The sequence below is a fragment of the Lacerta agilis genome, chromosome 6 (assembly GCF_009819535.1).
Source record: "Lacerta agilis isolate rLacAgi1 chromosome 6, rLacAgi1.pri, whole genome shotgun sequence".
Classification (NCBI taxonomy): Eukaryota; Metazoa; Chordata; class Lepidosauria; order Squamata; family Lacertidae; genus Lacerta; species Lacerta agilis.
Window position 1 is genome coordinate 95234376 of NC_046317.1, and position 25967 is coordinate 95260342.

Genomic DNA, 25967 nt, shown 5'->3' on the forward strand with positions numbered 1-25967 from the left:
GCTCTGGCCACAGCCCACTTTGGTCCCAACACGTCTCCCAAAGCACCAGCTGGTCCTCCACTCCCAACAGCCTTTTCGCTTCCTAAGACATTCACATGGCACAGCCTCTGACCCTGAGGGGCACGCAGGCCAGAGGGCACAAAGATGGGCGCAGAAAGGAGGAGCCCAATGTCGCCATGTGCAAGGGCTCACAGGATGGCACAGTCAGCCTCACTTTACAGCCTCCCCCCCAAGCTCCCTCTCTGAGCCGCTGAGCCCAACGCAGTGCCTGCACCCGCCAAGCTTCCTGAGGCTCCCCCACCCCTGAGAGCCCAAGTGCTTCAGCCTTTTCCCTTCTGAGGGGTCACGAGCTCCCCCATTTGAAGCCCTCCGGGGTGGCTGGCTCCCCCTGCCTTTGGACTCTCTTGGCTGAGCTGCTGGCGTGTTTCAGCGCTGGGGGAATCCCGCAGGGTCCTCTTCCTCCTGGTGGTGGAGCAGCAGCAACTCCAAGTCCGGGCTGGAGCAAGACTCCTTGGGCTGCCTGGCGCCCTTTTGCCCTGCGCAGAAGAGGAGGCACTGGTCAGCCAGCCCCCAACACACAGGAGGGCTTCTCCGGCCCCCACCCCAAACCTTGGCTATGCAGGAAGCCCAAGTGCTAAGGACCCCCCCCCCAACATTACCTGTGGCACTGAGAGCCTTCAGCGCAACGTGGAGGGAGAGCCCCAGGAGGCAGACAACGAAGCCCAGCCAGTTCAAGAGGCTTAGGTGGTCTCCCATGAGGTGTGTGGCCAGCAGCAGAGTGCAGACCTCCTGAGGACAAGAGCAGGGGCGAGTTACAGCCGCCAGGACTGGCGGCCCCAGGGGCCAATCGAAAGTCTCATATTGGGAAGGGGGTGGACTGAGTACTTCTCACAGGGGCACAGAAGCCCCTCAGGCCTCTATGGGACAAAGGGAAGACCCCACCCCAAAGACTCATGTCCTCCCACCCGAGGCCAAGCAAGAGGCGACTGGGGCCGTGGGGTGGCTGGCTGGGCAAGGAAGGGCCAGAGGAGGAAAGGCCACCCAATACCTTGAAAATCCCAGAGATGGACAAGGCGAGGCTGGAGGTTTTCGACACCAGGAGGAACTCGGAGAAGCCGAGCCCAAAGGCCAGCAGCCCTCCCAGGGCCAGCTTCCCCAAGAGGCCCAACAGAAGGTCCACCTCGTGGAAACGGAAGAGCTTCTCCGATACAGACAAGGGCAGGCCTGGGAGGAGAGAGAGAAAGGGCTCAGGAACCTCCAGGGCTTTACCTGGAAGCAAGTGCTGTGGGCTGGACTTCCAAGGGAGGGTGCTCAGCCCTAGGGGCCCTCAGGGCTCCTCCTGCCAAGCCAGGAGCCCAGGGAAGCTCAGCCCTGTTCTGGGGGGGCTGACCCACCTTTGAGCAGGCAGAAACTCAGCAACAGATTGACAAACACTCCAAGGGTTTCTCTCCCCCAGCAACCAAGGAAAATATTCCTTGCAAATGACCAGGAAAGTTGCCTGACCACCTGCGGGGGGAGGGTCCACTGATGAGCTTTTTCTACAGGAAGAGGAGCTGCTCTGGTGGCCGCAAGATTGCACTGAGGCAAACAAATAATTTCCAAGTCCAAATACAGCATTTCTTTGGGTTTCCACAGTGGTGACAGTTTTGATTTTAAATGTTGGTGGTTTTTAAAATTTCCTATCAACTGAGATGCTTTTGGGTGCTGACCTGTCTTGTAGCTCCAACTCTAAATTTAAAACTTCTGTTTGCCGAGAATTAAAAAACCAGCCCAAAATAGCCTGACAGACGGGGCTTTTCCCCCTGCTCATTGTTCTCTTCCGCTTATGCACGATGCGCCATGCCTGGCATCACAGGGCGCTGTCTAGCCACATCCATTTGCTCCCCTGGGTCTACTCTGAGCATGGATACAACCCAACACATTCTGTCTACGCCTGACAAAAGACCATTATACATTTCTCCATTTCTCCCTCCCCCCTTCCACATGGCTGGAGCTCTGACTGTACCAGCCAGCAGCTTTGGAGAAGGAATCTAAACCCTGCTTGGACCCCAGTGAATGCCCTAGAGCCGTGGTTCAGGGGGGCAATTTGATTTTTAAAGGGGGCAATTCGAGAATGAGTTATTAACAGTTAATGGCCTTTGGGCCTTCTTCCACATGAATAGTTCACATTTTGAATAATGAGAATTATATGTTACATGGGGACACACACACACACACCCCAAGATTTTAGAGATGCTTAGGTGCGGCATGGCAAAGAAAGATTGGGAACCACTGCCCTAGATTAAGAAACAACCAGACAAGCACCCTTTTGGGGAACAGCTCCCCTGGGAGAAGCTCTGCTGCTCCCTCAGCTTCCCGCTCAGGTGCCATTTCTGCCCCCGCCTCACCCAGACAACTTACCCTCGAAGGCAGCGAAGAGGGGGAAGAGGCCCAGAAACATGGCTGGCTGCAGGTGGAACATGGTGTCTATGGGATTCTGGAGTCCTGCCAGGAGGGTGAGAAGGGGGAGCCCATCAAGGAGGAGGAAATGGAGCAGGGTGTTGCCTGCCCCCCCCCGACACCCGCCCAGAGGGGCACATACCCAGCTCGTCCTTCTGCAGAAGTATCTGTGTCAGCGTCCAGCGGATTCCGCCCAGGAAGGAGGCACCCAGCACCATGGCAAAGCCCTCCATGTTAAACTGTGTCGCCTTGTAGGTGAAGAGGAAGAGTCCCCCCGCAATGAGCAGCACCACCAGCACCAGCGCCGCCCTCTGGTGGGAAGAAGAACAGCGCAGGTTGGCTGGTGCCCGCAGGCCCAATGATCCCCTCCCGCTCAGCCTTGGGGAGTCGGGGGCTGGGCGCTCACCGGCTCCTCCAGCTTGAAGACCAGAGAGAAGAACAAGATGAAGAGGACAGCCGAGGACTTGGTCATGGTGTAGCTGAAAGGCCAGGGAGGAAGGAGGCCGTCAGGCAGGCAAGAGAGACGGGCAGTGTCTTCACAAGACCCCACCCCATACTCACAGGGAGACAGTGATGTAGAGGAAGCTCCAGTTGCTGAGCCCCACGTCCAGGGCTGTTGACAGAGCTGAGAGACAAAGAGAAAGAGGACTGAAGGTGAGGTCTGCTTGGCTGTCTCACCCACAGCTAGTCAGCCAAGACGTGTCCAGGAAGCCCCCAAGACAAGGGTGGCCACAGCCCTTCTCCTTTGTCTCCAAGCGACTAGCATTGGGGATAGACTCCCTCTGCACATGGAGGCTCCTCAGTCAGACATCTCGACTAGCTGCCACCTTCCTCCCCTGTGACTGAGCTACCGGCCTAACCACCACATCTTCCAGCAGCAAAATACAGAAGCACAAATTGTACATTCCACATTTTTTTCTTCTCTTTCCTGGGTCCCTTTCCCTGTGGACTCCAAGTGTGAGTATCAGGAGAGGAGAAGAACCAACTGCTGCCCATCAAAGGAGCAGGCGTATTTTCACAAACTGAGAAAGATGGCGTGGAGAGGTGTGTCCTGCCCCTTCACCTTGATGCTTCTGGTGCTGCCTGCCTGGGTGTGCAGAAATACAAGGCTAATGGTCCCCCCAGGGCCGGATTTAGGTTTGATGAGGCCCTAAGCTACTGAAGGTAAGATGTCCAGCTGTCCGTTGTCAACAACAAATTGTCACTCTTTTTTGTGTTGAATATATGCTAGATGGTAATTTATGGACCCAATAGGTATCAAAAGACATTTGCACGTAACAAATAGGAGCCTACACAACACAAAACACTGTTGCTGTACGTAGGTTTTATTTTATTTGTTTTTTATCTTAGATTTTGAAAATGTACATGCAGTGGTTTTTCCCCTTTATTATTTTTTTGGGGGGGGGCCTAGAGAGTGGGGCCCTAAGCTAGAGCTTGTTTAGCTTCTACGTAAATCCGGCACTGGGTCCCCCACCCCAGGAGCAGAGGAAGAGTGAGGGACCGGCCGCCTCACCTGCGGGGCCCACCTGGCGCAGGTAGGCGGCCCAGGGCAGCAGCGGCCGGGCGGGTCTCCGGGCGCAGCGGCGCGTCAGGCCCGAGAGCGCGAAGATGACCAGCAGGTGCAGCAGCGTCATGAAGAGCGGGAAGCCGAAGCTCTGCGGGGGGAGGGGAGAGGGGGAGGGGTGAGTCCGGGTGGGGGACGGGCGCCTCTCCCTCCCTCCCTCCCCCCCCCCGCCCTTCCCACCTTCATGATCCACTTGTTGTAGAAGGTGATGCCGATGGAGAAGGCGTAGTAGAGCAGCACCAGCCCCGCCGCCAGCGCCACGGACCCCGCGCCGCCCCCCGGGGGCCGCATCCCGCCGCGCCACGGGCCGCCTCGCCTTCCCGACTGCCGCTTCCGGCGACAGGCCCCGCCCCTTCCCGTCGGGCCACCATAGACTCGCCGCGCCAGAGCGGCCCCTTCATCCTCCTGGCGGCGCCTGCCCGTCACTGCACCCTGGGGAGCCCCGAGTGGCCCGGAGGCGCAGCGCCCCTCGGGTTCCTTCATTGACGGCGTAGCATTCCCACCCCCTTCTTGTCCAAGGAGCTCAAGGTCCGAGTCCCTGGCTCTCTCCCTGCTCACTTGATCCCCGCGAGGCTGAGAGGCGCCGAGGCAGACGCTGGCGTAAGGTGGGCTTCATGGGCCGGGGTGAGTTCGAACCCAGGTCCTGGCCCAACACCCTGATCGCTGCCCCCCACTTGCAGGAAGGGGGCCGAGTGAGGTTGCTGCCCCCCCCCCGAGTCCCACCTGCGGCTTCCAGGAAAGGCACCTGGCTGGCTGGGAGGTGAGCGACGCAGCTCTGGGTCCTGATCCCCTTGTCACTGTGCAACAACAGGCGCCGCATCTCCCGGAGAGACCCAGCGGGCAGATACAGAGCTGCCCTGAGTCTGGCACGGCTTACTCTTGGGAAACCTCTGCACTGCAGCATCCTTGCCTCAGCAGCTCTTCCAGGATCTCCCCAAACATCCAAGGACAGGCCCCTGGGTCCAAGTGTCTCCCAGAATCCTCACAAATTAGGGGTGGGAGGCTGGGAGTCGAGGCTGTGAAAGGTACCCCTGGACCCGCCCCCCTCCATTCATGAAATGGCCCTAATTTGGCTGGAATCCAACAAGCCACTCCGAAAAGGGAGCAGGGGCAGGGGGACAGCAGGGATTATTGTGCCCGCAGGGTTTAAGCTGAAGCCTTCGATGTGAGTGCTGTGCAGAGGAGAGGCAAAACACAGCACCCTCCCCCAAAGCAGACAGAGAAGGGTTGGGCTGCCCTTGCAACCGGGGGTCCGTGTCCCCAGTCTTCAAAAATTGCAGGCAGCCTCACAAGAGCCCATATTCTGGTCAAAATAAGGCCTGCATGAGCAGAACCTCCAGTGTTTACTGCCACTTTTCAGAAGGGAAATGGGACTTGTTGCTGCCCACTCACTTCTCTGAAATCTGTGATTTTGGCACCATTTTCTACAGGCAGCTCTCACTTCTGCCCGGGGTGGGGGGTGGGGAGAGGCACTGGCCCCCCACAAGAAGCAGAAAGCCCTTGCTCCCTCAGCTTCTGCTTCAGCCTGGGCAGAGTCTTCCCCTCCCACAGCCTGGTCTGTGCAAGAAGGAAACAGGAGCCGGCAAAAAGGAGGGAAACAGCCTTTAATGCAAAGATCGGGGTGGGGGGGGTGGGGGGCATGCCAGGTCCAGCCTGTGCACTGTGCCCCATTGCCAGGTGAAAGCAGCTAGACTGGCAGCCTTTCTTGGCCAGGGGAGAGGCATGTCTCAGTGCTCCTCCACCCAGGGGAGCCTAGATGGGGGGCAGAAGCTGTACCATGGGCTGCATTTGCCACTGCTGGGCTCACTGGGCGGCAGCAGACTCACAGGATGGAGCCCCTGCCTGCCTGAAAAGTAAGAGAATCATGTAATGGTAGAGTTGGAAAGGGTCCCCAGGGGTCATCTTGCCCAGCCCCCTATAAGGCACGCCCCAGAGACCGGTCATGGAGGAGGCTCTGCTGCCAGCTCCCATGCCCCCTTCCTGGGGAAGGCAAGAGCCCCCAGCTGCCTCAGGCCAAACACATCAGGCAAAGGCACACCGAGGACGGCTCTGCCACAGATCTGCAGGGAATGCCACCGCCGGGGGGGGGGGGGCCTTCAGAGCACGCTCAGCCCTCCAGCGCAGCCGGATGATTCTGGAGTAGCCAGGCTCTGGCCGCCCTCTGCTGCCCATCCTAAGCATGGGGGCAGGGCTGAGAACAGTGCCATAGAGGGGAGAGTCTTGTAGCCTTTAAAAATAAAATAAAACCAAACACAACTGCCCAACAGGATCTCTCCTTCCACAGTCGGAGAGGAAGCCACCCCTCCCTTCTTCCCTCCCAGCAAGAAGAGGTCCTGGGCATGCACTGGAGGAGGCCGGAGGCTGCCCCCCCCCCCCGGCCCTGCCTCTGCTGCTGTGGGGCATCATCCGTAGTGGTAGACGAAGTCATAGCTGCTGGGCTCCTTGGGGATGGGCGGGGGCACCTCTGGGATGGGGATGTTCTCCAGGTCCAGCAGCCGCAGCTTCATCTCCATGCTGAGTAGCGTGTCCAGGTCGCTCTTGGTGAGGTCGCTGCCCATCTCCTTCCCCAGGAGGGCGTTCAGGCCGTCAATCCAGATGCAGTACTGCGTGGGAAGGTGAGGGACCTGAGACCCCAGGACGGACCATGGGGGGGGGAATGGCCTGGCTGCCCCTCCTCATGCTCCCTGACACGTTGCTAGGGGGGAACCTGCCCCTGCTTCCTTCATCATATAATTGTGGGGTTGGGAGGGACCCCGAGGGTCATGCAGGAATCGCAGCTGAAGGAGAATCCCTGGTAAACAGAGACAGACAAGCTCTGCTCACAAACCCCCCCAGGAAGGGCTTCCCAGGGAGTCCTCTCCCCTGTGTGAAAAGGATGCTGTACTCTTGGGCCTCATCCAAAAAGATCTTCCTAGGTTCATATGGCATCTAATAACCTCCCTTCCTTTCCCTTGAGATAACGGGGACCATGTCTTGTCCCCTCGCCTTGTCCAATGTCTGTGCCACTATGTCAACTTCCATGCATTGCCATTTAATTTCTTTGGGTTTTATTTCATGCCTCGTTTTTACCTGACCGCGATCTATAACTGTACATGGACTGTATATTGCCATGAAATCCTGTCTGATAACACTGCAATTTGCAGAATTTTGCATAACCTTTTGTTTTGGAAAACAATATACATTATTTCAAAACAAAACCAAACAAAAAATCATGCTCCCCCCACCTCACCGCATCCCTCTCTCCTCAGCCACTGAGCTTCCTTCCATTTTCCTTGGTGGGGTTCATGTCTCTCCCCCCCCCCGACTCTCCAGAGACTAAGCAGCTTTGCAGAGGCAGAGGAGAGAGGGGGGCAGGAAGGAAGTTGGTGGGCAGCGACATGGTCAGCCCTGCAAGGTTTGAAAAAGGAGCTGAGGTTGACAGAGAGGAAACAGAAGGGGGGGCTGAAGAAAGCAGAGATGTACCAAAGCAGATGGGTGGAAATGGCGGTGGGGGGAAATGGAGAAAGAGCAGCCCAGATGGGGCCGCCAGACACAGAGATTGCTTTAAATATCTCCACATGGAGACCAGGGATGGCTTCCCTAGCTGGGGGGCAGGGGCACAAGAAGGCCTCCCGGGTAAAATGCAGGCCCCCCACCCCCTTTCAGTCCTCCTCTCAATTTTCTGGGCCCAAGAGGAAGGAAACGGTCCCTGCTTCACCCACAAATGCTCTGGGCCTCCAGCCTCTCCCCTGGTTGTGTGAAAGCCCCAAGTGGCCTTGGCTTCCTTCAGAGAGAACAGCCCTTTCCCTAGAGGAAATGACAGGAGATATGGGAGCCGTTGTCAAACCTCTCAAGGGCTGCCCCATGGCAGAGGGAACAAGCTTGTTTTCTCCTGCTGTGGAGGGCAGGATTCGAACCCATGCCTTCCAGTTACAAGAAAGGAGATTCCAGTGAAACACCAGGAAGAACTTTCTGACAGTAAGAGCTGTTAGACTGTGGAAGGGCCTCCCTTTGGGAGGTTGGGGACTCTCCTTCCTGGGAGGTTTCTGAGCAGAGGTTGGATGGCCAACTGTCAGGGATGCTTGAGCTGAGATTCCTGCATGGCAGGGGGCCGGACTAAATGGCCCTTGGGGTGCCTTCCAGCTTTACAACTCTATGACTCTAGGAACTGCAGCCACAGGACAAGCCAGGAGGAGGAAGCGCATTGCAGGAGCAGGGCCATCCGTTGGGAGGAAGGCAGCTTCCCCTCGCTCCTGACTCACCTCGTATTTGTTGGGGGCTATGAAGTTCAGGGTCTCATCTGGATCGTACAGGATGGAAAAGGCCAACTCCAGAGCCTCCTGCGGATGGGAAGAGAGGGAGAGAAGGGGCTGGTGAGCCAAGGAAGCCAGTCCCCAACCCCTGCCAATGACACCCCCCCCCCACTGGGTCTTCCTCCCCTCCCCAGCCAGCTACCTTGTTTTGCTTCAGAGCCCCCTTCTCCTTCATGTGCGGACAGTCCTTCCCAGTGACGACGGCCTTGATGTCTGCAACGGGAACTGGGCGAGAGGGAGGGGCTGCTGGTCAGGCTGGGCAAGAACAGCGGGAGAAGCCCCTTCCCTCTTCCAAGAGAGTTGGGAGGTCCCCCTGGGGCTCCTGCAATGCAGGAATTGCAGCAAAAGCACCCCGGGGGCTGCTGGCTGCCCTTGCCCAGAGGGCTGGTCATTGAGCCCCCGCCAAGTGCCTCACCTTTACCCTCCTGCCCTCACCCACCTCCCCAGCCTGGCACGGCACTCACTCTTCTCCTGCAGTGCCTCAAAGGTGACCTCCCCCTGGGCGTTGTCCTCCAGATCCCCGTAGTGAAGCACTTTGTGGTTCAGAGCCAGGCGGCAGAACCAGAACCGCTCTGTGGGGCGACAACAACAGTACACGGCCCATAAGAACGCACGGAGGCCGCTTCTCTGAAATCACTGAGAAGTGGACTTCCTGTTTTGCAGCAAACCTGGCAAGTTGCCCTCTCGGGTGCTCTGGTGCCCAGGGAGGGTCCCAGACGGAGATTAATGGGGGGTAAGGGGCATGGAGCCCCATACCTTTCGAGGATATCAAAAGGGCACGACCTGCAGTTGTCCGTGAATGCCTTTTTTTGTTTGTGAGAAGGGATGGATATCTCCATCTCCCAGACGAAAAGGCGAGGGTGCTGGGCTCAATGGCTCCGTCCAAGGACAGCCCCAGTAAGCTCCCGTGGTGAGCTGTGGTATACCTTTGAATCCAGATATAACTGGCAAGTGAAGAGGCACCCCCTGAAAAGATCCTGATTTATGCTGGAGCAGAAAATCATCTGTTTGGAAAGGTTTGAAAAGAATGAAAGACACCAAGGGGGGGCCCATCAAGCCATGGGAGCCTAATGCCTCATTATTATTACTATTATTATTATTATTATTATTATTATTATTATTATTTTCTACCCCGCCCATCTGGTTAGGTTTCCCCAGCCACTCTGGGCAGCTTCCAACAAAAGATTAAAAATACATTAAAACACCAGTCATTAAAAACTTTCCTAAACACAGAATCTAGGAATCAAGGTAGACTGTCTCTGGAGCTGGAGGTTCCATAAGGACGTAAGGTTAGCCCTGCCAGATCAGGCCAGGGGCCCTTCTAGCCCGGCATCCTGTCCTCAAAGGGAACAACCAAATGCCCCGGAGGGAAGCCGACAAGGGGGACCCAAAGGCAAGAGCAACCCTCCCCTCCTGCAGTTTCCAGCAACTGGGACTCGGAAGCAGAGCCAGTCGTGGCCAGGAGCCCCCCACAGCCCTCTCCTCCCCGCTGCCCTCACCTTGCCTCCGCCGGTTCCCGATCTTGCGGAAGCTGCTCCCCTCGCAGAGGCGGTTCAGGCGCTGCTGCTTGATGAGCTCCAGGATCTCCGGCTGGATCTTCTCCCGCAGCTCCCTGGGGGGCGGCCACATGGCAGCTGGTGAGCACCCCCCACTGCCCCTGCCAGGCGCCACCCCCACCCCCTGACCACCCGAAGCGGCCGCTCACATGATGGGCGGGGAGTGGAAGTCGTCCTGGCTCATGCGCTCCGACTGGCGCAGGCGCAGGATCTCCGAGTAGCTGAGGCTGCGCAGCTTGCTCTTGAACTGATCCAGGGAGTTGGGCTTCGAGGGCAGCGCCCGCATGATCTGCTCCCGCACCACCTGCATCACCTGGGAGAGGGGGGCAACATTACGCCTGGCAGGGAGAAGCTCTTCTCCCTCCCTCGCAACACCAGAAGTGTGGGACTGGGACATCCAGAAGAATCAGGACTGAGGGAGGGAAGGACTTCTTCATGCAGTGATTGTTAACCTGTGGAACCCCCTCCTGCAGGAGGCAGGGATGGCCTGGGTGGCTCTGAAAGGGCTACTGAGGCCACTGACCACAGTGGCTCTGCTTTGCCTCCCTGGTCAGTAGCAGGAATGCTTCTTGATGGCCGTCGCTGGAAACCTGAGGTGGGGAAAAGTTCTCTCGCACTCAGATCCTGTTCATGGGTCTCCCATCATCTGCAATGTGGCTGGCCACTGTAAGAACAGGATGCTGGGCTAGATGGATGACCTCTGGCCTGATCCAGGGACCTCCTCTTATTGATACAGAAATTTTGTTATTAGATTCTTGGTGCAAATTTGGCTTGAGTTGTTTCACGCGTTTATAGGATTATGTGTCAATGTATCCACGAGTGCTTGGACTCTTGTGTTCCTGCCTTTTGCAAATCTCACAGGCCTCCCTCCTGCATGGCATTTCATGCTTCTCTGACCCTGGATGGGGGGAGGTTTATTGGTATTACTAGAAGGGCACCAACAGCCGGCCAAGGAGGTATATTTAGAGCTGGGAGGGGAAAGCAAGCTTCTCCTTGAAGCATTCCGGGGACATGGAAGGAAGATAAGGGAATGTCAACAGGCCCTTCCTTACTGAAGGACAGAAACCAAGTGCCAAAGCTGAAAACAGAGCGAGCCGGACTTTTTACACTCCTTGTCCTGTACCCTCTTTTGATACATGCCATGATGCTTTGTGATGCATACCAATAAAAGCTTTGTTCAAATGTCCTTTGGAGGCAGTCTTTGCTCGCTGGCAAGGCTGCCCTGTTGTGCAATAGTTTTAATCAACCGGGTCCCTACAAGGCGCTTTGGCTTGCTATTCTCTTGGTTTCCTTGCGATTTAAAAGTGTGTTCCCTCACCTGGGCCAGACCAGTGGGGCAGAGAGGTGAATCCTTCCCACATTCTGTTCTTATGGAGCAGGAGGGGAAGGGAGATGGCCCAGCTGGGCCGGAAGTCAAGAGGAGGTGCCAGGGGCAGAGGGAAGGAGACCTGTGCCCACTGGAGAGCAGCTGCCCCCTCCCGCCACCCCCTGCCTCTGCCCCACGGCCACCCCACCTTGTTGAAGTCCTCTGCCGTGGCCCGCATCTCCTTCCAGGTCTTGTTGAGCAGCTGGATGCAGATGGCAAAGAGCTCCTCGAAGGCGCGGTCGTGGGTGAAAAACATGGGGTGGTAGTCGTTGCGGCCTTCGTTGGCTGGGCAGGGAGAGGGAGGGAGGTCAGAGCAGCCAGGATGGCACCTCAGGGGGAGCGCCAGGGAGCAAGAGGAAGCCAAACACGTGGGAGGAGCACCGTGGCCACCATCAAGCAACGTAAATTCCCTGGTTGGAGGGGGGCCCTTTCAGTCCAGGGACCGCTTTCCTGCACAGGCAGCTTCAGGGGGCCCCATGTCGCTGGTGGCAACTATCGGGTGCAGCCAGAGAGGCAAATTTTCCATTTATACAGCAAAGCCCACAATCCAGCCATGGAATTACAGAAGGGACCCTGAGGGTGAACAAGTCCAGTCCCCATAGCCAAATAGCCCCCAGCAGAAGCCACCGCCCCCACCTCTGCTTGGAAACCTCCAAAGGAGGAGCGTCCACCATCTTCCCAGGGAGAGCGTTCTGCTGCCAAACCGTCCTATAGAACAGGCAGACCCTCTTCCTTGGACTGGCTCAGCCTGGCCAGGGGCTTTTTTGGGCGGAGGAGAGGGTCCCCCCTGGCACAAGGGTTCTATGGGTGCTCCCCACTCCACCTCGCAGTGTGCTCCCCCCTCCCTCCTCATCCAACTTCACTTACGCAGCTCCCCGACCTGCAGGATCTCGCACAGCATCTTGGTGAGCTCAATGGCGCTGCGCCCAAAGGGACACTCGTGCTTATCCTCCCGGCTGCTGTTCTCCAGGACGATCTGTGGGGCAGGAAGGGAGCAGAGTGAGGGGTGTGTGGCTGGTCCAGGAGCCTTGGCCTTTGCAGGGGGTGGGGGGCACCCTCCCTCCCCGCTTACCCGGATGTAGGTGTCCTGGTGGCACTTGGCCAGGTAGAGCATGTTGTCCAAGGCCAGCATTCCTGGCGGGGTCTGGGTGAAGTCCAGGGCAGGGTTGATGTGGTTCTACGCAGGAGAAAAACCAACGCCTACTGTCAGCAACAGAAGGAAGGGGCTACCCCCAAGGAGTCCCCACAGCTGATGGATGCAGGGCAGGGAAAAGGAAGTGGAAAATTCAGCTGTGGAACTCCCTCCCACAGGTGGCAGTGAGGTCCACCAGCCTGGATGGCTTCAAGTGAGGGCTAGCAAACTTGCTGGCAGGACCAGTGGCCAGCAATGATGGGAAGTGGTGTCCCAAAACAGCTGAAGAACCAAGTTTGGGAAGCCCTGCTCCATCCGTTGGAATTTTGAATTGTATTAAACAGTTTTGATGAACAATTTCTGATATTCTTCTGGCATTTAGAAATACTATAAATTTACTTAATTGTATTAATCATTTTGATGAATTTGTTGTTTGCTTTACTTAGATGTTATTGTGTTTGACAGAACAGCGACTGCAATGTCTGTTGTTTCCTAATGTTATTGTGATGTTTGTGAGCTGCTTTGAGCTGCACATTTGTGGCTGGAAAAGTGTACCATAAATATTAAATCGAATCAAATGTCCATTGCTGGTACCACAGGAGGGGAAAGCGCTGCTCTTGTGCTCTGGTCTGGCCTGCTGGTTCCCTCTGGGGCACCTGCTTGGCCATGGGGAGAACAGGCTGCTGAATGAATGAATGAGAGGGTCTTTGGGGGGCTGCCTACCATGAAGCCCAGCATCTTGTAGTCCTTGGTGTACATGGCTCTCCTCTTCTCTGTCCCGCCCCCAGGGAGGCTGTTGCTCTCCGACTCGGCGTCAAAGGCGATCCTGCGCAGCTCAAAGATGATGTCCCTCTGCGCCTGGCGAGCGAGGAGAGAGAGGCAGAGTGTGAGCCCAGCGCAGAGGCTGCCGCTCACGCAGAGGGGGGCCACAGTCCTGCCAGTCACCTGGTCGCTGGGGTCCATTTTGGTCATCATTCTCTCCTCCAGGAGGTTGAAGGTCAGGACCTGCAGCACGTACAACTGATGGGCCATCTCCGTTTTGATGGGGCGGTTGCCCCGGATGACGTGCTGCAGGAGGAGAGGGAGGGAGGGAGAGAGGAGGTGGAAGAGGCTCACCTGCCAACCCCTCCCTGAGTGAGCAGGGACAGGTCCCCCTTCTGGCCCCTGACCAGTGCGGGACATGCCTGGCTGGGGAGGAACAGGAGCCCCCACCCTCTGCGCCCAGAAACACCCACAGCCTGCAGCAATGGCAGCTGCCTGGCCAGGCCAGAGACCGTGCAATGGGGGGGTCACAAAGACCGGGCGCCCTGAGATGGGGTTGAGGTGGTTGCCGAGAGACACAGCTATGTCAAGGCCAAAGCCTGCTACTACTCACTGCCAGGATGATGGAGCGCAGGTGCTTCTGAGCAAAGGCGTTGGCCATTTCCTGTTGGGGGTTTACAGAGGAGACAGAGAAAGAGAGAGAGAAAGAGAGAGAAACTCCAACCGTGCCCCACCTCCTGGGGGGCAAAGGGTGCTGAGCAGCTTAGCAGTGTTGCGACAGCCTGCTCCAAGCACAGGCAACGCAGCCATTCAGCAAAGGGGCTGCTCCCCCCTCTGGGAGTCCTCTAGCTGTCCATCACCCAAAGCAGCTGCAGCAGCTGGAGGAATGCTGCACCCCCAAAGCCCCCACCTCAGCAGCCCCGCCAAGGAGCCCAGGCCACCTTCACTCCCTCCGGGCCCATCCCTGTGCACCCACAGAGCACCCCCCCCCCCACTGGATGCAACAACAACAGACCCAAGCGGTGGCAGGGGTGGGAGGGGGAAGAAAAAGAATCACTCTGGTTTTGCCCTCTCCAGATTAACCAGGAGCTGCAGCCCAGCTTGTCCTCTGGCTTACAGCCCACGGCTTGTCCAGGAGGACAAAAACGCTGCCCTGAGTTCAAAAGATGCATTAAGCCTGAGCAGCCAAAGAACGAGGGAGGAGAAAGTGGCCACAATCTCCTCTCCCTGTGAACACATGCAAGGTGTGCAAGCCAGATATACAGGTATGTGTGTGAGAGAGACAGACATAGGCAGAGACGGAGACAGAGAGAGACAGAGGCAGAGGAAGGGTACGGGGGTCTCTCTCTATTTATTTCCAAGACATTTCTATTCCCCTTTCTGGTTCTGAAGAGAGAAAACATCAGTGCTCTTAGAGAGGAGCTTCCCAGGCCACAACTCCTCCACCTTCGCCAGCTGGGGGATTTACTTACAGTGCAAGGCAGGTCTAGCGGGTTAAGGAGCTTCTCCTGCGGACAACAGGAAGCAGAAAGACACAAAGAGAAGCCGGCAGAAGAGTCAGCACAGAGACCCTCGCAGGGAGGGCAGGCGGGCAGGGGGAGACGGGCAGACACAGAGACACAGTGCCACACAGCACATCCACAGACCGGCCAGTCACGAGGCTGGTGGCCTCCACTCCCTCCCCATGGCACCCCCTTGCCCAGCCACCCACCTGCCTCTTGTCCTCCGGGGCCTTCAGAAAGAGGGCGTTGATCAAGGCGATGGCATACGTCTGGATCTCCTGGTTTGAGCTGCAGAGGCACAGGGTGGGGGGTGGGGGTGAGCGGCAGGCGGTTCCCCACCTCCTCCCACCCTGACAGGCGCTACTCACACTTGCAGGTGGGCAATGAGCTGCCCCACGGTGATCTCCTCGGCTATCTTCTGGTAGAGGCTCTGGCTGTTGAGCACCATGCTCTCCAGGATGGCCAAGGAGCGCTGCAGGATGGAGACGTCCACCGTCGGCTGGCTCACATAGCCCGCGATCTGGGGAGGGGGGGAGGCAAAGGGCACTGAGCGCCAGAGGCATGCATGCCCACTGCCCCTCCCTTCTCCTGTGCCGCCTGCTAGGACTGGGCCATGTATCAGGGTTGTCTAAACTGGTTTGAAGTCCATTTTGTGATGCCTTGGTACTCAAACAATTTGGAACCCAAACACTGCATACCTGGAAATATTCCGGTTTGTGAACTTTTTTTGGAAGCAGAACGTCCTCCGTTTTGAGTGCCACACTTCCGCTTTGAGTGTTACACTGAGGTCGGTCTGTTTTGCTATTTATTTTGTGTTTTGTTTTTGCAGCTCTTTTTTATGTGACTGTGTGGAACCCAGTTCAGCTACTGATTGATTGTGTGACTGCAGTACATTGTTTATTGCTTTCATTTTATGGATCAGTGGTCTCGTTAGATAGTAAAATTCATGTTAAATTGCTGTTTTAGGGGTTGTTTTTAAAAGTCTGGAACAGATTAATCCATTTTGCATTACTTTCTATGGGAAAGCGCCACTTGGTTTTGGTCAAAACAAAATAAAAAATTAAAAAATTCCTTCCAGTAGCACATTAGAGACCAACTAAGTTTGTTCTTGGTATGAGCTTTCGTGTGCATGTACACTTCTTCAGATGGTTTTGGAACACTTTGGTTTTGGAACAGACTTCTAGAATGGATTAAGTTTGAGAACCAAGGTACCACTGTTATCAGTTTCGTAATTTTTGACCTGGCAATATATCGCGAATCACAGTTGCTATGCAAAAACCACGATGCAGGAAAAACCACGAAGCCAGCCAAGGCTTCTCTCAATTCCTGCAGCCCCTGTTAGCTCTGCCAGCTCAGCTCTCTCCTGCCTCATGCAGCAAATCCCAAGAGTAGGAGCCAGCAAAAAGCACAATGCAGGGAAAACAGTGAAGCCAGCCGATGCCTCTGCAGGGATCCATCCTTATTTCAGACAGGGCAATATATTGGTACAACGTGATGTTTAGTGGGTGAGATGTTGAAAAGCAGAGATTGCCCAGCCCTGCCGCCTGCTCTCACGGAGACTGTACCTGTTTGATGAAACTGATGGACACCATGTCCCAGGAGATGATGCCGTGGTCCATGAGCTCCAGGAAGGCTGTCAGGGTGAATGCCAGCATCTCACTGTAGCTGCAGGGGGCACAGGGGAAGGCGGATCAGCCGTGTGGGGGGAGGCACCCTCAGGGCTCCCTCTCTCCCCACTCATGGCTGGGCAAGGCAGCCCTTCCAGAGAGCTGCAACCCGGCACCATCTTGGCAGTCTCACGGCAGCATAGTGGGCAGTGGGAAAGGGAGCCGCCTGCTTCTGGGGCCTCCTAGTGTCCTCAGCACCTGCAACTCAAAGAGGCCAGAGGCAGCAATTTGTGCTCCCTCCATACCATCTGGCTGTGGGCTGTGCTGCAGAATGCAGTCTGGAGAACTAGAGCAGGGCTGGGAAAGGAAAGGGCACTCAGAACGACCAGCCAGCTGAGGTCCGGCAATGACACAGGAGGATTTGCTCAGGCCACAGACAGACTCAAGGCCTCTCGGTGCTTGCCCACTAAAATCCAACTCGGATATTGAATTAACTATTTAGCAGTTTTTAAAAAATCATATTAAACGCTATATATAATACCATAAAATATTCATTACAAACAGCAATGAAACAGACTTTGAAAACAGCAGGCAGGATACATTTGCCAAAATGCAGATAAAATCAAGTTTAAAAAGCTGGATTAAGTTACACATCTAGGAAGGCTTGGCTAAGGAAAGGGTGGCAGCATTTGGGCCTTTTAGTTTAGAGAAAATGTAAAAGGCGACACGATGGAAGTTCGTAAAATCATGCATGGCATTGAGAAAGTGGAGAGAGAAACTTTTTCCTCCCTGTCTTCTAATTCCAGGGCTTGTGGATATCCCACACAACTGAATGCTGGAAGATTCAGGACTGATAAAACAAAGTCCTTCTTCACACAGTGCAACTAAACTGTGGAACTCCCTCCTGCAGGCCATCACCCTAGAAGGCTTTCAAAGTGGATTCGACCAACACCTAGAGGCGGAGAGGGCTCTGGGTGGCTCGGCTCAGCCAGTCAGAGGCAGCCATGCTTCTGAATCCCAGTTGCTGATAACCGCAGGTGGGCCCCTGGTGGACCTCTGGGAGAACAGGCTGCTGGACTTGGTGGGCCCCCTTTGGCCTGATCCAGCAGGGTCCGTCTTATGTGCCTACATTGCTACACTAAGTATGGGGAGAAGACCCAGACCCAGGCTGACGGCCTTTCCCCTCTCTGTGCCTCTGGGTGTCCCAGTGACCAGCATTGAATCCCAGCTGCCACCTCCTGTGCCAGGAGGAGAGAAAGAGCACCCAAGCCAGGCTCTGTGGAAGAGCAAAGAGAAGGCGGCGCCGGAGTCTCTCCTGCCTCCCCTGCCCTCTTGGCAGCCCTGGGGCAGCTGCTCCCCCCCCCCCACAGCAAGAGCACCCGTTTCCAGAAGAGGCTGCAGTGCTGGCGCAAAGAGAAGGCCAGAACTGTCAACATTGAAGGACAGGCACTCAAGGAAGTGAGTGCTGCTGGTGCTGGATGCCTGCCCCCCCCCTTGGGGGCCGCCGGGCACTTACTGGGAGAGGAGCTTGGTGCCGCTCTCCACGAGGCGGGTGAGCACCGAAATGCCGTCCATGTTGATGAACTCTGTGGCAAAGGTGACGTCCGCAGAGAGCTTGGCCAGCTCTTTCATGGCCTCCAGCCGAGCCTCCATGCTGTGCGACTGTGTCCGGTCCATCAGCTGGCGGGCGGCCCTGGACTGGGGGGTAGGGCAACAGCTAGCCCCTTGCAAACCCCCACCAGGGGGCTCCCCTCAGCCGGGCAGGAGAGAGCAAGAGGAGGTGACCTCCTGCTACGAGCCCAAAGCCAGCCAGCAGGTTCCAAATCCCCAAAGGGGGATGAAGAACCCCCCCCCCAAGGGGCAGCCCAGACCTACTGGAGAAACAGCCAGCTGGAGGATGGTCCCGTTCTTGATGTCACAGCGGGTCTGCAAGGCAAGAGGTCGGGGGCTGCTTAGCACGACTGGGGGAGGAGTGGAGGCCCACCAGCGGGGTTCCTGGTCTGCTTCTGTGGGTTTCCTCCAAGGCCCCCCACCCTGATCAGAGTTGCAAGGAGTTGCATGGCACCCTATGGCCCGCTCCCTGATTTCTTAGGTGGGGAGTTAGGGAGCAGCCCCCACGCACCTGCTCTGTGATGTACAGCTGGGCCCCATCTGCGTAGCGCAGCGTGTAGTACTCTGGGTTGGGCAGCGACCACCTAAGGGGGGGAAGGACCATGTGAGCCTCCGCCCTCAGGAAGCAAGCTAGCAGGAGGGGCAGGTGAGCCACACCCAGGAGCCAGAAGAGGGAGCTTAGAGGAGGGGATCCAGCCGCTCCAGAGCCCCAACCAAGCAGGTGGCAGGGGGGGGGAGGCTAGCATGGCCCCCATGAAGCCAGCAGTGGCTCCCACTCACCCGTCACAGACCTCCTTGATGATGGACGCCAGAGGCCGCTTCTGAGAGAGGCAGGGGGAAGGAAGAAAAGCCTGAACTATAACTCTCCTCTGGACGGCAGGTGATCAGCAGGCCCCCCCTTTGCCCTCACCCCCCTCCCCGGCCCACCCACCATTCAGCACTAGAAGGCCTGGAGACCCCAGGAAGCTGACAGTTGGAAGAGTCAGGGCAGAGAAAAGAAAGCCCTTCTTAGCGCAGAGCAGAGTGGAACTATGGAACTCCCTCCCACAGGAAGCAGCTTGGCCACCAGTTTGGAGGGCTTTCCAAGAGGGTCAGACTCATTCCTGGGGGAGGACAGGGCTCACAATGGCCACCAGCCACATGGGCTCAGCTCTGACCCACCCCACCCCCAGTTGGAGGCAGCCGGGCTTCTGATCCTCAGGTGCTGGGAACCGCAGGAGGGGAGGCGGCTCATGTCCTTGAATCCTGCTAGTGGGTTTCCCACAATGAGCACCTGGTTGGCCACTATGAGAACAGGATGCTGGATGTGGTGCCCCCCCCAGGCCTGATGCAGCAGTTCTTCTGATGCTCTTAAAGTCAGCCTGCGCCCGTCACCTGGTCAATCTCCAGCAGCTGAGCGTTGGCACCCGGCCACTCCACAGCCACCTTGACAATGTCCGACGGGGGTGGCATCCCTCCAGGCTGATGGCCACCTTACAGGTGGGGGCGAGGAATGGGCCTCCTAAACCTAGCCAGAAGGGAAAGGCAAGTCAGCTCCAGTGCAGAGGGGATTCTGCCCGAGAGATGCCCCCTCAAGCAGGCACTCCAAGGACCCAGCAGCACCAGCGTCTGCACAGGCCCAAAGCCTTGGAAAGCAGAGCCAGCCCTCTGGCTAGGCAAGCTCTTTGCCCCCCCCCCAGTACCCAGCAGTGACCTGGCAAGGAGGGGCACTGCTCTCAGAGGCACCCAGCACCACCTCCTGCTGCTCTGGCCAGGTCCAATTCTGGGCTGCCCCCAAAGACTGCCAGGCCCCACCTTCCTAGAGCTGGGAATCCGCTGGGAGGGCAAGCTGGCAAGGAAGCAGGGCAGGGCTGCCCGGATGCCCCAGCTCTGCTCTTTTGCCAAGGAGTTGCCACAGAGGAAGTGCAGGCGAGTGAGGCCCCCCTCTCCTCACCACAACAGCCAGCCAGACCCCCTCCCAAGGGATGCCAGGGAAGACACGGGCTCAGCACCTCTTCGCCTTGGAGGGGACAGAGCAGCTGGTGCCTCTGCCTGCCTCCCCTTCACCACCAGCCTCCTCCTATTCAAGACCAGGCGCCCTTAACCCTCTCCTGGCGGCTGCTGCTCTGGGAGGGCAGAGGGATGTGCCACCTCCTTCCCTCTCTGCTCAGGAGGGCAGCAGCAGCAGCAGGAGGGGGAACCTCCCAATAAATTCCCTGCTGGAGATCCAGTTTAGTAGCTTTCTTTGACCTCTTAGTTTTGCAAGGAGATGTGGCTCATTATGTGCTGTGCAAGTCTTTGAACATTTAAAAACAGTTTGACTTGTGTCATTGGGTGGGTGGGGGGAATAAAGCACGCTGCAACTTACACAGTACATCCAACCCAACCTGTTTTTCCTAGAAAAGTTGAATATATTTTAAGGGCATCACAGTTGAGAGTAATGATGTGCCATTTCGTTTTTAAGAGAGATGGAGATGAAGGCACTAAACTATTTCATGTCAGCGTGCCCAGGGAGCTGGGTCTCCCAGGGATGGTCCCATGAAATAAAGGGCACTGCAGATGGAACCTGAGATTTAGCTAGCGCTGCACCTGTTCCAGATGCCCACATGCATGCATTCTGCTGGCTCTTTTTAAAAGAAGGATGTGAGGCTTCCATCAGGCAAGGCAAATCCCACACACCAAGTCCCTTCCCTTGCCTCTCGCCCAACTGCCCCTCTGCAGCTCCCCACCTGTCAATTGCCTTCTGCCCACCCCAGGCAAGTGGGGGTGGGGGTTGTGGCTACCCACCCAGGTTCTGGTAGAGCAAAAGCAGCAGCGGCCCATGAGGAAGCCGCCTCCTTCTGGGAAGGGAAGAGGAACCAGGCTCCTTCTGCAGAAGAGCTAGGCGACAGGAAGCCAAGGGGCATTGCTGGGGCTATTTCGGGGGGGGGGGCGCAGGAACTAGGTGTCAGGGCAGCGCAGGACCAGGTCTCTCGCCCGCCAGGCCCTCCCACCCACAGACCCTGCCTGCCTGCCTGCTTGGAGGGAGGGGAGAGCAGAGATGAGCCAGGGAAGCGCAGCTGCTCCACTGGGGGCAAGAGCAGGAGACCCCCCAAAAAGCTGCGGCTTATGGGGAGGTCCCAGCGGGTGGGCGGGGAGATGCTTGACGGGCGCCCAGTTGGGGGAAGAAGCCGAGCACCTCCTCCAGGCCAAAGGAGGGAATCGCCCTCTCCCTCCCTCCCTCCCTCCTCCATGGAGAAAGGTGGCGTCGAGGGAGGGGGCAAGGAAGGGACCCCCTCCCTCCCTCTGAGCAGGCAGCCTCCAGCCCCCCCCCCCGCGGGCCTCTCCAGAGCAGCAGGAGGGAGGAGGCGGCGGCCCGCGAGGGCCTCTGTCCGGAGATGGGGGGCCGGAGGGGGCTAGCGGTGTCCCGCAGGGCCAGCCAGGGGCGCCCGTGTCCCCCCCCCCCCACACACACACACAGAGCGGCGTCCTTTGAAGTACTATCCGGGCTCCTCCCCCCTCTCTCTGCGTGACCAACAGACAAGAGGGGGCGGGGGATACGGAGCCCCGAGAGTCGGCCGCTCCGCCTCTCTGTCCCCGGAGCCGAGGCCGACCGCCCTCCCCGCCGCCCGCCCCCGGCGCTCACCCGGCTGACCGGGACCCTCCGCTCCGCCGACGCCGCTCTCCGGCCGCGGATCCTGCTGCGTCCCGCCCCTCACGCCCGGCCGCGCAGCCCCATTGGCGAGCGGCGCCCGCCACTCAGGAAGGCGCCCCGTCCCCCATTGGCGCCCGCTCCGCTCCGTCTCTCTCCAGCCAGGGAGGCGGGGCCTCGTCGCCCGGTGCCGGCTGCCATGGAGACCGCGGAGCTCCGCCCTCCTCCGGAACCGCCGTCGGGCCGCGCTGGGCGGTCGCCCGGGCAACGAGCCGCGCCTCCGGGGGAGGGGCCGCGCGCCGGAAGTGTTGACGGGGGAGCGTCCGGTCGGCGGGCGCTTCCGGTTCCGCTCAGGCAGCGCGAGGCGCGTCTTTGGTTCGTGAGGCGGCGGGAAGGAAGGAAGGAAGGAAGGCAGAAGGGAAGCCGCGGAGGAGGCAGGACCGACGCCACCGCCACCATGGTGAGGGGGGTGGGGTGGGGTGGGGTGGGGGGGTGGGATTGAGGGGGGACCCCCTCCTTATTCCGCCCCCCCTGACTCTCCCCTCTCCCTCCCCCGCAGACGGTGGGCAAGAGCAGCAAGATGCTCCAGCACATCGACTACCGCATGCGCTGCATCCTGCAGGACGGCCGCGTCTTCATCGGCACCTTCAAGGCCTTCGACAAGCACATGAACCTCATCCTCTGCGACTGCGACGAGTTCAGGAAGATCAAGTGAGCGGCGGGGGGGGGCAGCACCCGGGGAGGGGCTCCTTGGGGGGCGCTCAGCAACACCCCCCCCCAGCAGACGCCTGCCCAGGAAAGGCCTCGCTGGGCTGCACCCCAGACAGCCCCCCCCCCCGCCGACCCAGCCCCTCATGACACTTCCTGGGGCACAAACCAAACGGGTGGAAGGAGGGGAACCTGCAACCAGGGCTATAGCTCGGGGGATGGGAGGTGGGCCCCCGCCAGGGGCGCAAACTGGGGGGGGGGTGCTAAATAGACTAAAAATGTGTCCATAACTACATTTATAAATTAAAATATTGATTGTTGCACTTTATTAAATGTGTTAAATAGAGGGTGAATTGAATGGGGGGTGGAGGAGAGGCAGTAGAAGAGCTCATTTGTCAGTGGTTAGGGGGCAAGATCACCCCACCAACGCAGCCCTGAAGGCGGCCAGGGTCTCCCCCGCCTGGTCCTCCTTGGGGAAGGGAAGGGCCATTGGAAGGCTTTCCGAAGGCAGCAAGGGCAGGCCTTCCGACCCCTGGGATGGTGGTGCTTCTGCCATAGCCTGGGGCCCCCATTCAGTCTCTCCCCCCCCCTTTGACCCCCCTTCCAATGTGGCATAAGGCACCACCTCTCTCAGGGGCCCACATAGGTGTAGGGGGAAAAGATGCTTGTGATACAGCTTTGGGTTCCTTCTTCCTTCCTTCTAGGCCCAAGAACTCCAAGCAGCCTGAGCGGGAAGAGAAGAGAGTCCTGGGCCTGGTGTTGCTGCGAGGAGAGAATCTGGTCTCCATGACAGTTGAGGGGCCACCCCCAAAAGATGTAAGTGGAGCCAGATATGGGGAGATGTTTGCTCGTGCTCCTGTCCCTTCCCAAAATGGCTTAGCAGAGCATCGGCTAAGCCTGGCTTTTGGGGTTTGCTCTAAAATATTTATGGTATGCTTCTGAAGCTGAAGGACCTGCAAGTATATATTTATTATAAAATATATTGAAACGTCTGCTTCTTCTACATGTCAGGAATAGCAGAGAATCAAAAATCAACCTGGAGAATACCAGGGAGGGGTAAGAAATCAATCAGAGGATGGGGGTTAATGGCGGCAGAGAGGAGAAGGGCAGCCAAATACTCATTGGTGTGGTACTTGGAAGAAAGCAACTGGAGCTTCAGGGGAGTGCAGGGAGAAAAGTCAGATTTTGGAGTTGGGAAGAGAAAGGTGAAGCAGGTAAATGTGTGTGTGTCCCCAGATTTTTTAAAAATAATATTATGCAAGTGATGGCCTGACATTCCTGAGCATGGCAGGTTTTGCGTTAAGAACCACCTCCGACCGGAAAACTGTCCTGCTGCAGTCACTGTTTGGCTCTTTCAGACTGGCATCGCTCGCGTGCCCCTGGCTGGAGCTGCTGGAGGACCTGGTGTCGGCAGAGCTGCTGGAAGGGGCGTCCCCGCAGGAGCTCCCATGCCCCAGGCACCCGCAGGCTTGGCTGGCCCCGTGCGTGGTGTTGGTGGCCCATCCCAGCAGGTAAGGAGGAGGCACTTCCTCCCAATAAATTGCCTGGCGGGGGGGGATCTGGGGAAGCTCAAGGACATTGACACTGGATGTTTGCAGGGGAGGGAACAGCAGTGGATCCCTCCAACTTGGGATCTCACTTGCAGAAGATCTCTAAAAGCCTCTTCTCCCCTCCCAGGTGATGACTCCTCAGAGCCGAGGGACAGTTGCTGCTGCAGCGGCTGCTGCAACGGCCAGTATTGCAGGAGCCCCCACGCAGTATGCGCCAGGCCGCGGAGGCCCCCCTCCACCTATGGGCAGAGGGACCCCACCTCCAGGTAAGCAGAAACCCAGTTGCCTCTCCCACCCACACTGGCAGAACCTGGGATGAAATGACAGTAACTGAGCACCATGAAGAGTTGTTGTCAAAGCAGGATTACTCTGAGGTTCACTTTGGGGCTTAGGGGAGGGGTGGTCTACAGAGTCAAGGGGACTGAAGTGGATTCCTTTTCACTACAGGGATGATGGGGCCTCCCCCTGGAATGAGGCCCCCCATGGGGCCCCCGATGGGCATGCCACCTGGCCGAGGCTCCCCGATGGGCATGCCGCCTCCTGGGATGAGGCCTCCTCCCCCTGGCATGAGAGGTGAGTTGGCTTTGATCCTGAGTCAAGGGCTGGCTGTGGGTGAAGCCAAAGCCAGTTTCCTTTTCTGCTGCCTGTCGGCCTCCTGTGAATGGAAATCTCACTGGAAGACAACAGAAGCCCTTGATAATCCTGGAACTAAGGGGAAGGGAAGGGCAAGGTTGTCCTAGGGGCGCAAGAGCACTGCTGCCCCCTGGAGCAGCACCTGCAAAGCTAATTGCCTCTCTGCTCTGTCCTTTCTAGGTCCCCCTCCTCCTGGCATGCGCCCACCCAGGCCCTGAGAGGTGACGCTGTGAAGGGAGCAGAATTTGTACCTTTGGACTTGTGTCTTGAGGGAATGGTGGGGTGGGGGGATTGTGTGTATGTTTTATATTTTGGGGGTTGTCATGTTGCCCTTTCTAATAAACACTGGGAAGTTTCCTGCTGTTTCGGTGCAAATTCATTCTGAGATTGAGCAAAGCAAACGAGTCTAGGCTTCCTGGAGGGCTCTTCACCTGGGCTCAGGAACTTAAGAAGAGCCTGCTGGATGAGGCCAATGGCTCATTGTTTGTTTGTTTTTATAAAGAATTTATTGGTTTTTCCATAACAAAGAACAATCCAACACCTTCACCAACATTAACCCAACACTTACCCACCACAACTAAAACTAAACAGATACAAACATACCAACGATTCTTCTTCTTGTTTAAATACAAAAAAAAAAAAAATTCTTGGTCGAATCATTACAGTTGACTTCCCCTGCCTTCTCTCCTTCGGTTCCAATTCCAGATTCTACTTTAATAACTTCACATTCTAAAAATTAAATTCATTTAAAAATTCAAAACTAAGCATTCTTCTTAAAATCTTATTTTTTAGTTTACAATAATATTCCACTTCTTAACTTAACTAAAATCAGATCATATTATAACATCATAGTAATTAATAACAAAACTCCATATCTTAACATATTATTCTTAAATCAAATCATAACAGACATCTTCTTTCCCTTAAACTGCTGCTAATAAAAAGAAATCAAAATATCCCTTTTCTAGTTCAAAAACTTAAAATCTTGACACACCGGCTTCAGGGTACCGTAATAAACCGTTTTTACTTTACCCTTAATACAATTCACCCTATCCCCCTTCTAACCATTTTCCTTTTCCGTCTTACTCCGGAACCACTCCTCAAATTGTCCTCTTTTCTTATAAGTCCACAGATCCAGACAAAGTCCACAACAGTCCTTGCATAGAGCATCAGGGTACGCAGATCATCTTCTTCCAGCTTCTCCGATTCAATGTTCCATTCTTCTTTTATCTTCCCCGTCCTGGGTCTGCCACCCCCAAAGGACGTTTCTTTTTTCCGGAGTTGCCAAGCCATTTTGCTCTGTTCTTCAATCATCCCCTTCAGCTCTTTGCCAAGGCTCTCTTCCATTGCAGCCATGTCCTGAAAAGTCTCCTCTGTGGGAAGTACCTTTTCTGCCATATCCCGGTTCAATATCACCAATTTCTGGTTAAGCAGTTCCAGTCTCAAAAAAGTAATCCTTTGTTCATCAGTCAATCCATGGTTCATAACCAACTCAAAAACGAAACCCAGCATGGCAGAAGCGGGCATAGGTATCAAATTTCAGTTTCAATTTCAATATTTTTCCATCTTGATGCCAGTAGTTTTCCACTCAATCTCAAGCTTTCGCAGCCATTTTCCCTGGAGCCAGGGCTCAAA

The 25967-nt window shown here is 56.7% G+C and overlaps 3 protein-coding genes across 7 annotated transcripts; 1 reads left to right on the forward strand and 2 right to left on the reverse strand.

Moving 5' to 3' along the window:
- Nucleotides 1-334: 334 nt before the first annotated feature.
- Nucleotides 335-4306, reverse strand: SLC35C2 (solute carrier family 35 member C2). The gene is made up of 9 exons (XM_033153936.1): nucleotides 4184-4306; nucleotides 3953-4094; nucleotides 3001-3064; nucleotides 2846-2918; nucleotides 2582-2750; nucleotides 2401-2484; nucleotides 1049-1224; nucleotides 660-789; nucleotides 335-536 (listed from the first exon to the last, which is right to left on the reverse strand). The coding sequence occupies exons 1-9, from the start codon at nucleotides 4292-4294 to the stop codon at nucleotides 427-429; spliced, it is 1059 nt and encodes a 352-aa protein (XP_033009827.1). The 5' UTR covers nucleotides 4295-4306; the 3' UTR covers nucleotides 335-426.
- A 2060-nt stretch (nucleotides 4307-6366) lies between these two features.
- On the reverse strand, nucleotides 6367-21510 carry ELMO2 (engulfment and cell motility 2). Of its 5 annotated transcripts, XM_033153938.1 has the most exons (22): nucleotides 21436-21503; nucleotides 19206-19338; nucleotides 18612-18652; nucleotides 18343-18415; nucleotides 18096-18146; nucleotides 17737-17918; nucleotides 16179-16278; nucleotides 14982-15133; nucleotides 14823-14901; nucleotides 14584-14619; nucleotides 13725-13775; nucleotides 13295-13417; nucleotides 13073-13207; nucleotides 12290-12394; nucleotides 12085-12193; nucleotides 11366-11502; nucleotides 10001-10164; nucleotides 9795-9907; nucleotides 8760-8867; nucleotides 8438-8520; nucleotides 8245-8322; nucleotides 6367-6606 (listed from the first exon to the last, which is right to left on the reverse strand). In XM_033153938.1, exons 2-22 carry the CDS (start codon nucleotides 19281-19283, stop codon nucleotides 6406-6408), a joined length of 2199 nt encoding a protein of 732 aa, XP_033009829.1. In that variant the 5' UTR covers nucleotides 19284-19338; nucleotides 21436-21503; the 3' UTR covers nucleotides 6367-6405. The 5 variants fall into 5 exon arrangements, with proteins under 5 accessions (XP_033009829.1, XP_033009831.1, XP_033009830.1 ...); XM_033153940.1 differs by lacking the exon at nucleotides 18096-18146 and having other exon boundaries at nucleotides 21436-21510; XM_033153939.1 differs by lacking the exon at nucleotides 14584-14619 and having other exon boundaries at nucleotides 21436-21510.
- Nucleotides 21511-21813: 303 nt separating this feature from the next.
- Nucleotides 21814-24689, forward strand: SNRPB (small nuclear ribonucleoprotein polypeptides B and B1). The gene is made up of 7 exons (XM_033153943.1): nucleotides 21814-21901; nucleotides 22001-22152; nucleotides 22854-22965; nucleotides 23508-23660; nucleotides 23827-23965; nucleotides 24147-24272; nucleotides 24513-24689. The coding sequence occupies exons 1-7, from the start codon at nucleotides 21899-21901 to the stop codon at nucleotides 24548-24550; spliced, it is 723 nt and encodes a 240-aa protein (XP_033009834.1). The 5' UTR covers nucleotides 21814-21898; the 3' UTR covers nucleotides 24551-24689.
- Nucleotides 24690-25967: the final 1278 nt, after the last annotated feature.

Bases quoted from the DNA above. Each gene is read 5' to 3' on its own strand.
- SLC35C2 (XM_033153936.1), bottom strand. From the start codon at position 4,294: ATGCGGCCCCCGGGGGGCGGCGCGGGGTCCGTGGCGCTGGCGGCGGGG. The intron at 2,751-2,845 runs GTGAGCGCCCAG...TCTTCCCACCAG, and splicing joins TCTTCAAGCTGGAGGAGCCG to AGGGCGGCGCTGGTGCTGGT. The intron at 537-659 runs GTAATGTTGGGG...TCTTCTGCGCAG, and splicing joins GAAGGCTCTCAGTGCCACAG to GGCAAAAGGGCGCCAGGCAG.
- ELMO2 (XM_033153938.1), bottom strand. From the start codon at position 19,283: ATGCCACCCCCGTCGGACATTGTCAAGGTGGCTGTGGAGTGGCCGGGT. The intron at 13,418-13,724 runs GTGAGTAGTAGC...CTCCTCCTGCAG, and splicing joins TGCGCTCCATCATCCTGGCA to CACGTCATCCGGGGCAACCG. The intron at 13,208-13,294 runs GTGACTGGCAGG...CTCGCTCGCCAG, and splicing joins AAATGGACCCCAGCGACCAG to GCGCAGAGGGACATCATCTT.
- SNRPB (XM_033153943.1), top strand. The intron at 22,153-22,853 runs GTGAGCGGCGGG...CCTTCCTTCTAG, and splicing joins GACGAGTTCAGGAAGATCAA to GCCCAAGAACTCCAAGCAGC. The intron at 24,273-24,512 runs GTGAGTTGGCTT...TGTCCTTTCTAG, and splicing joins TCCTCCCCCTGGCATGAGAG to GTCCCCCTCCTCCTGGCATG.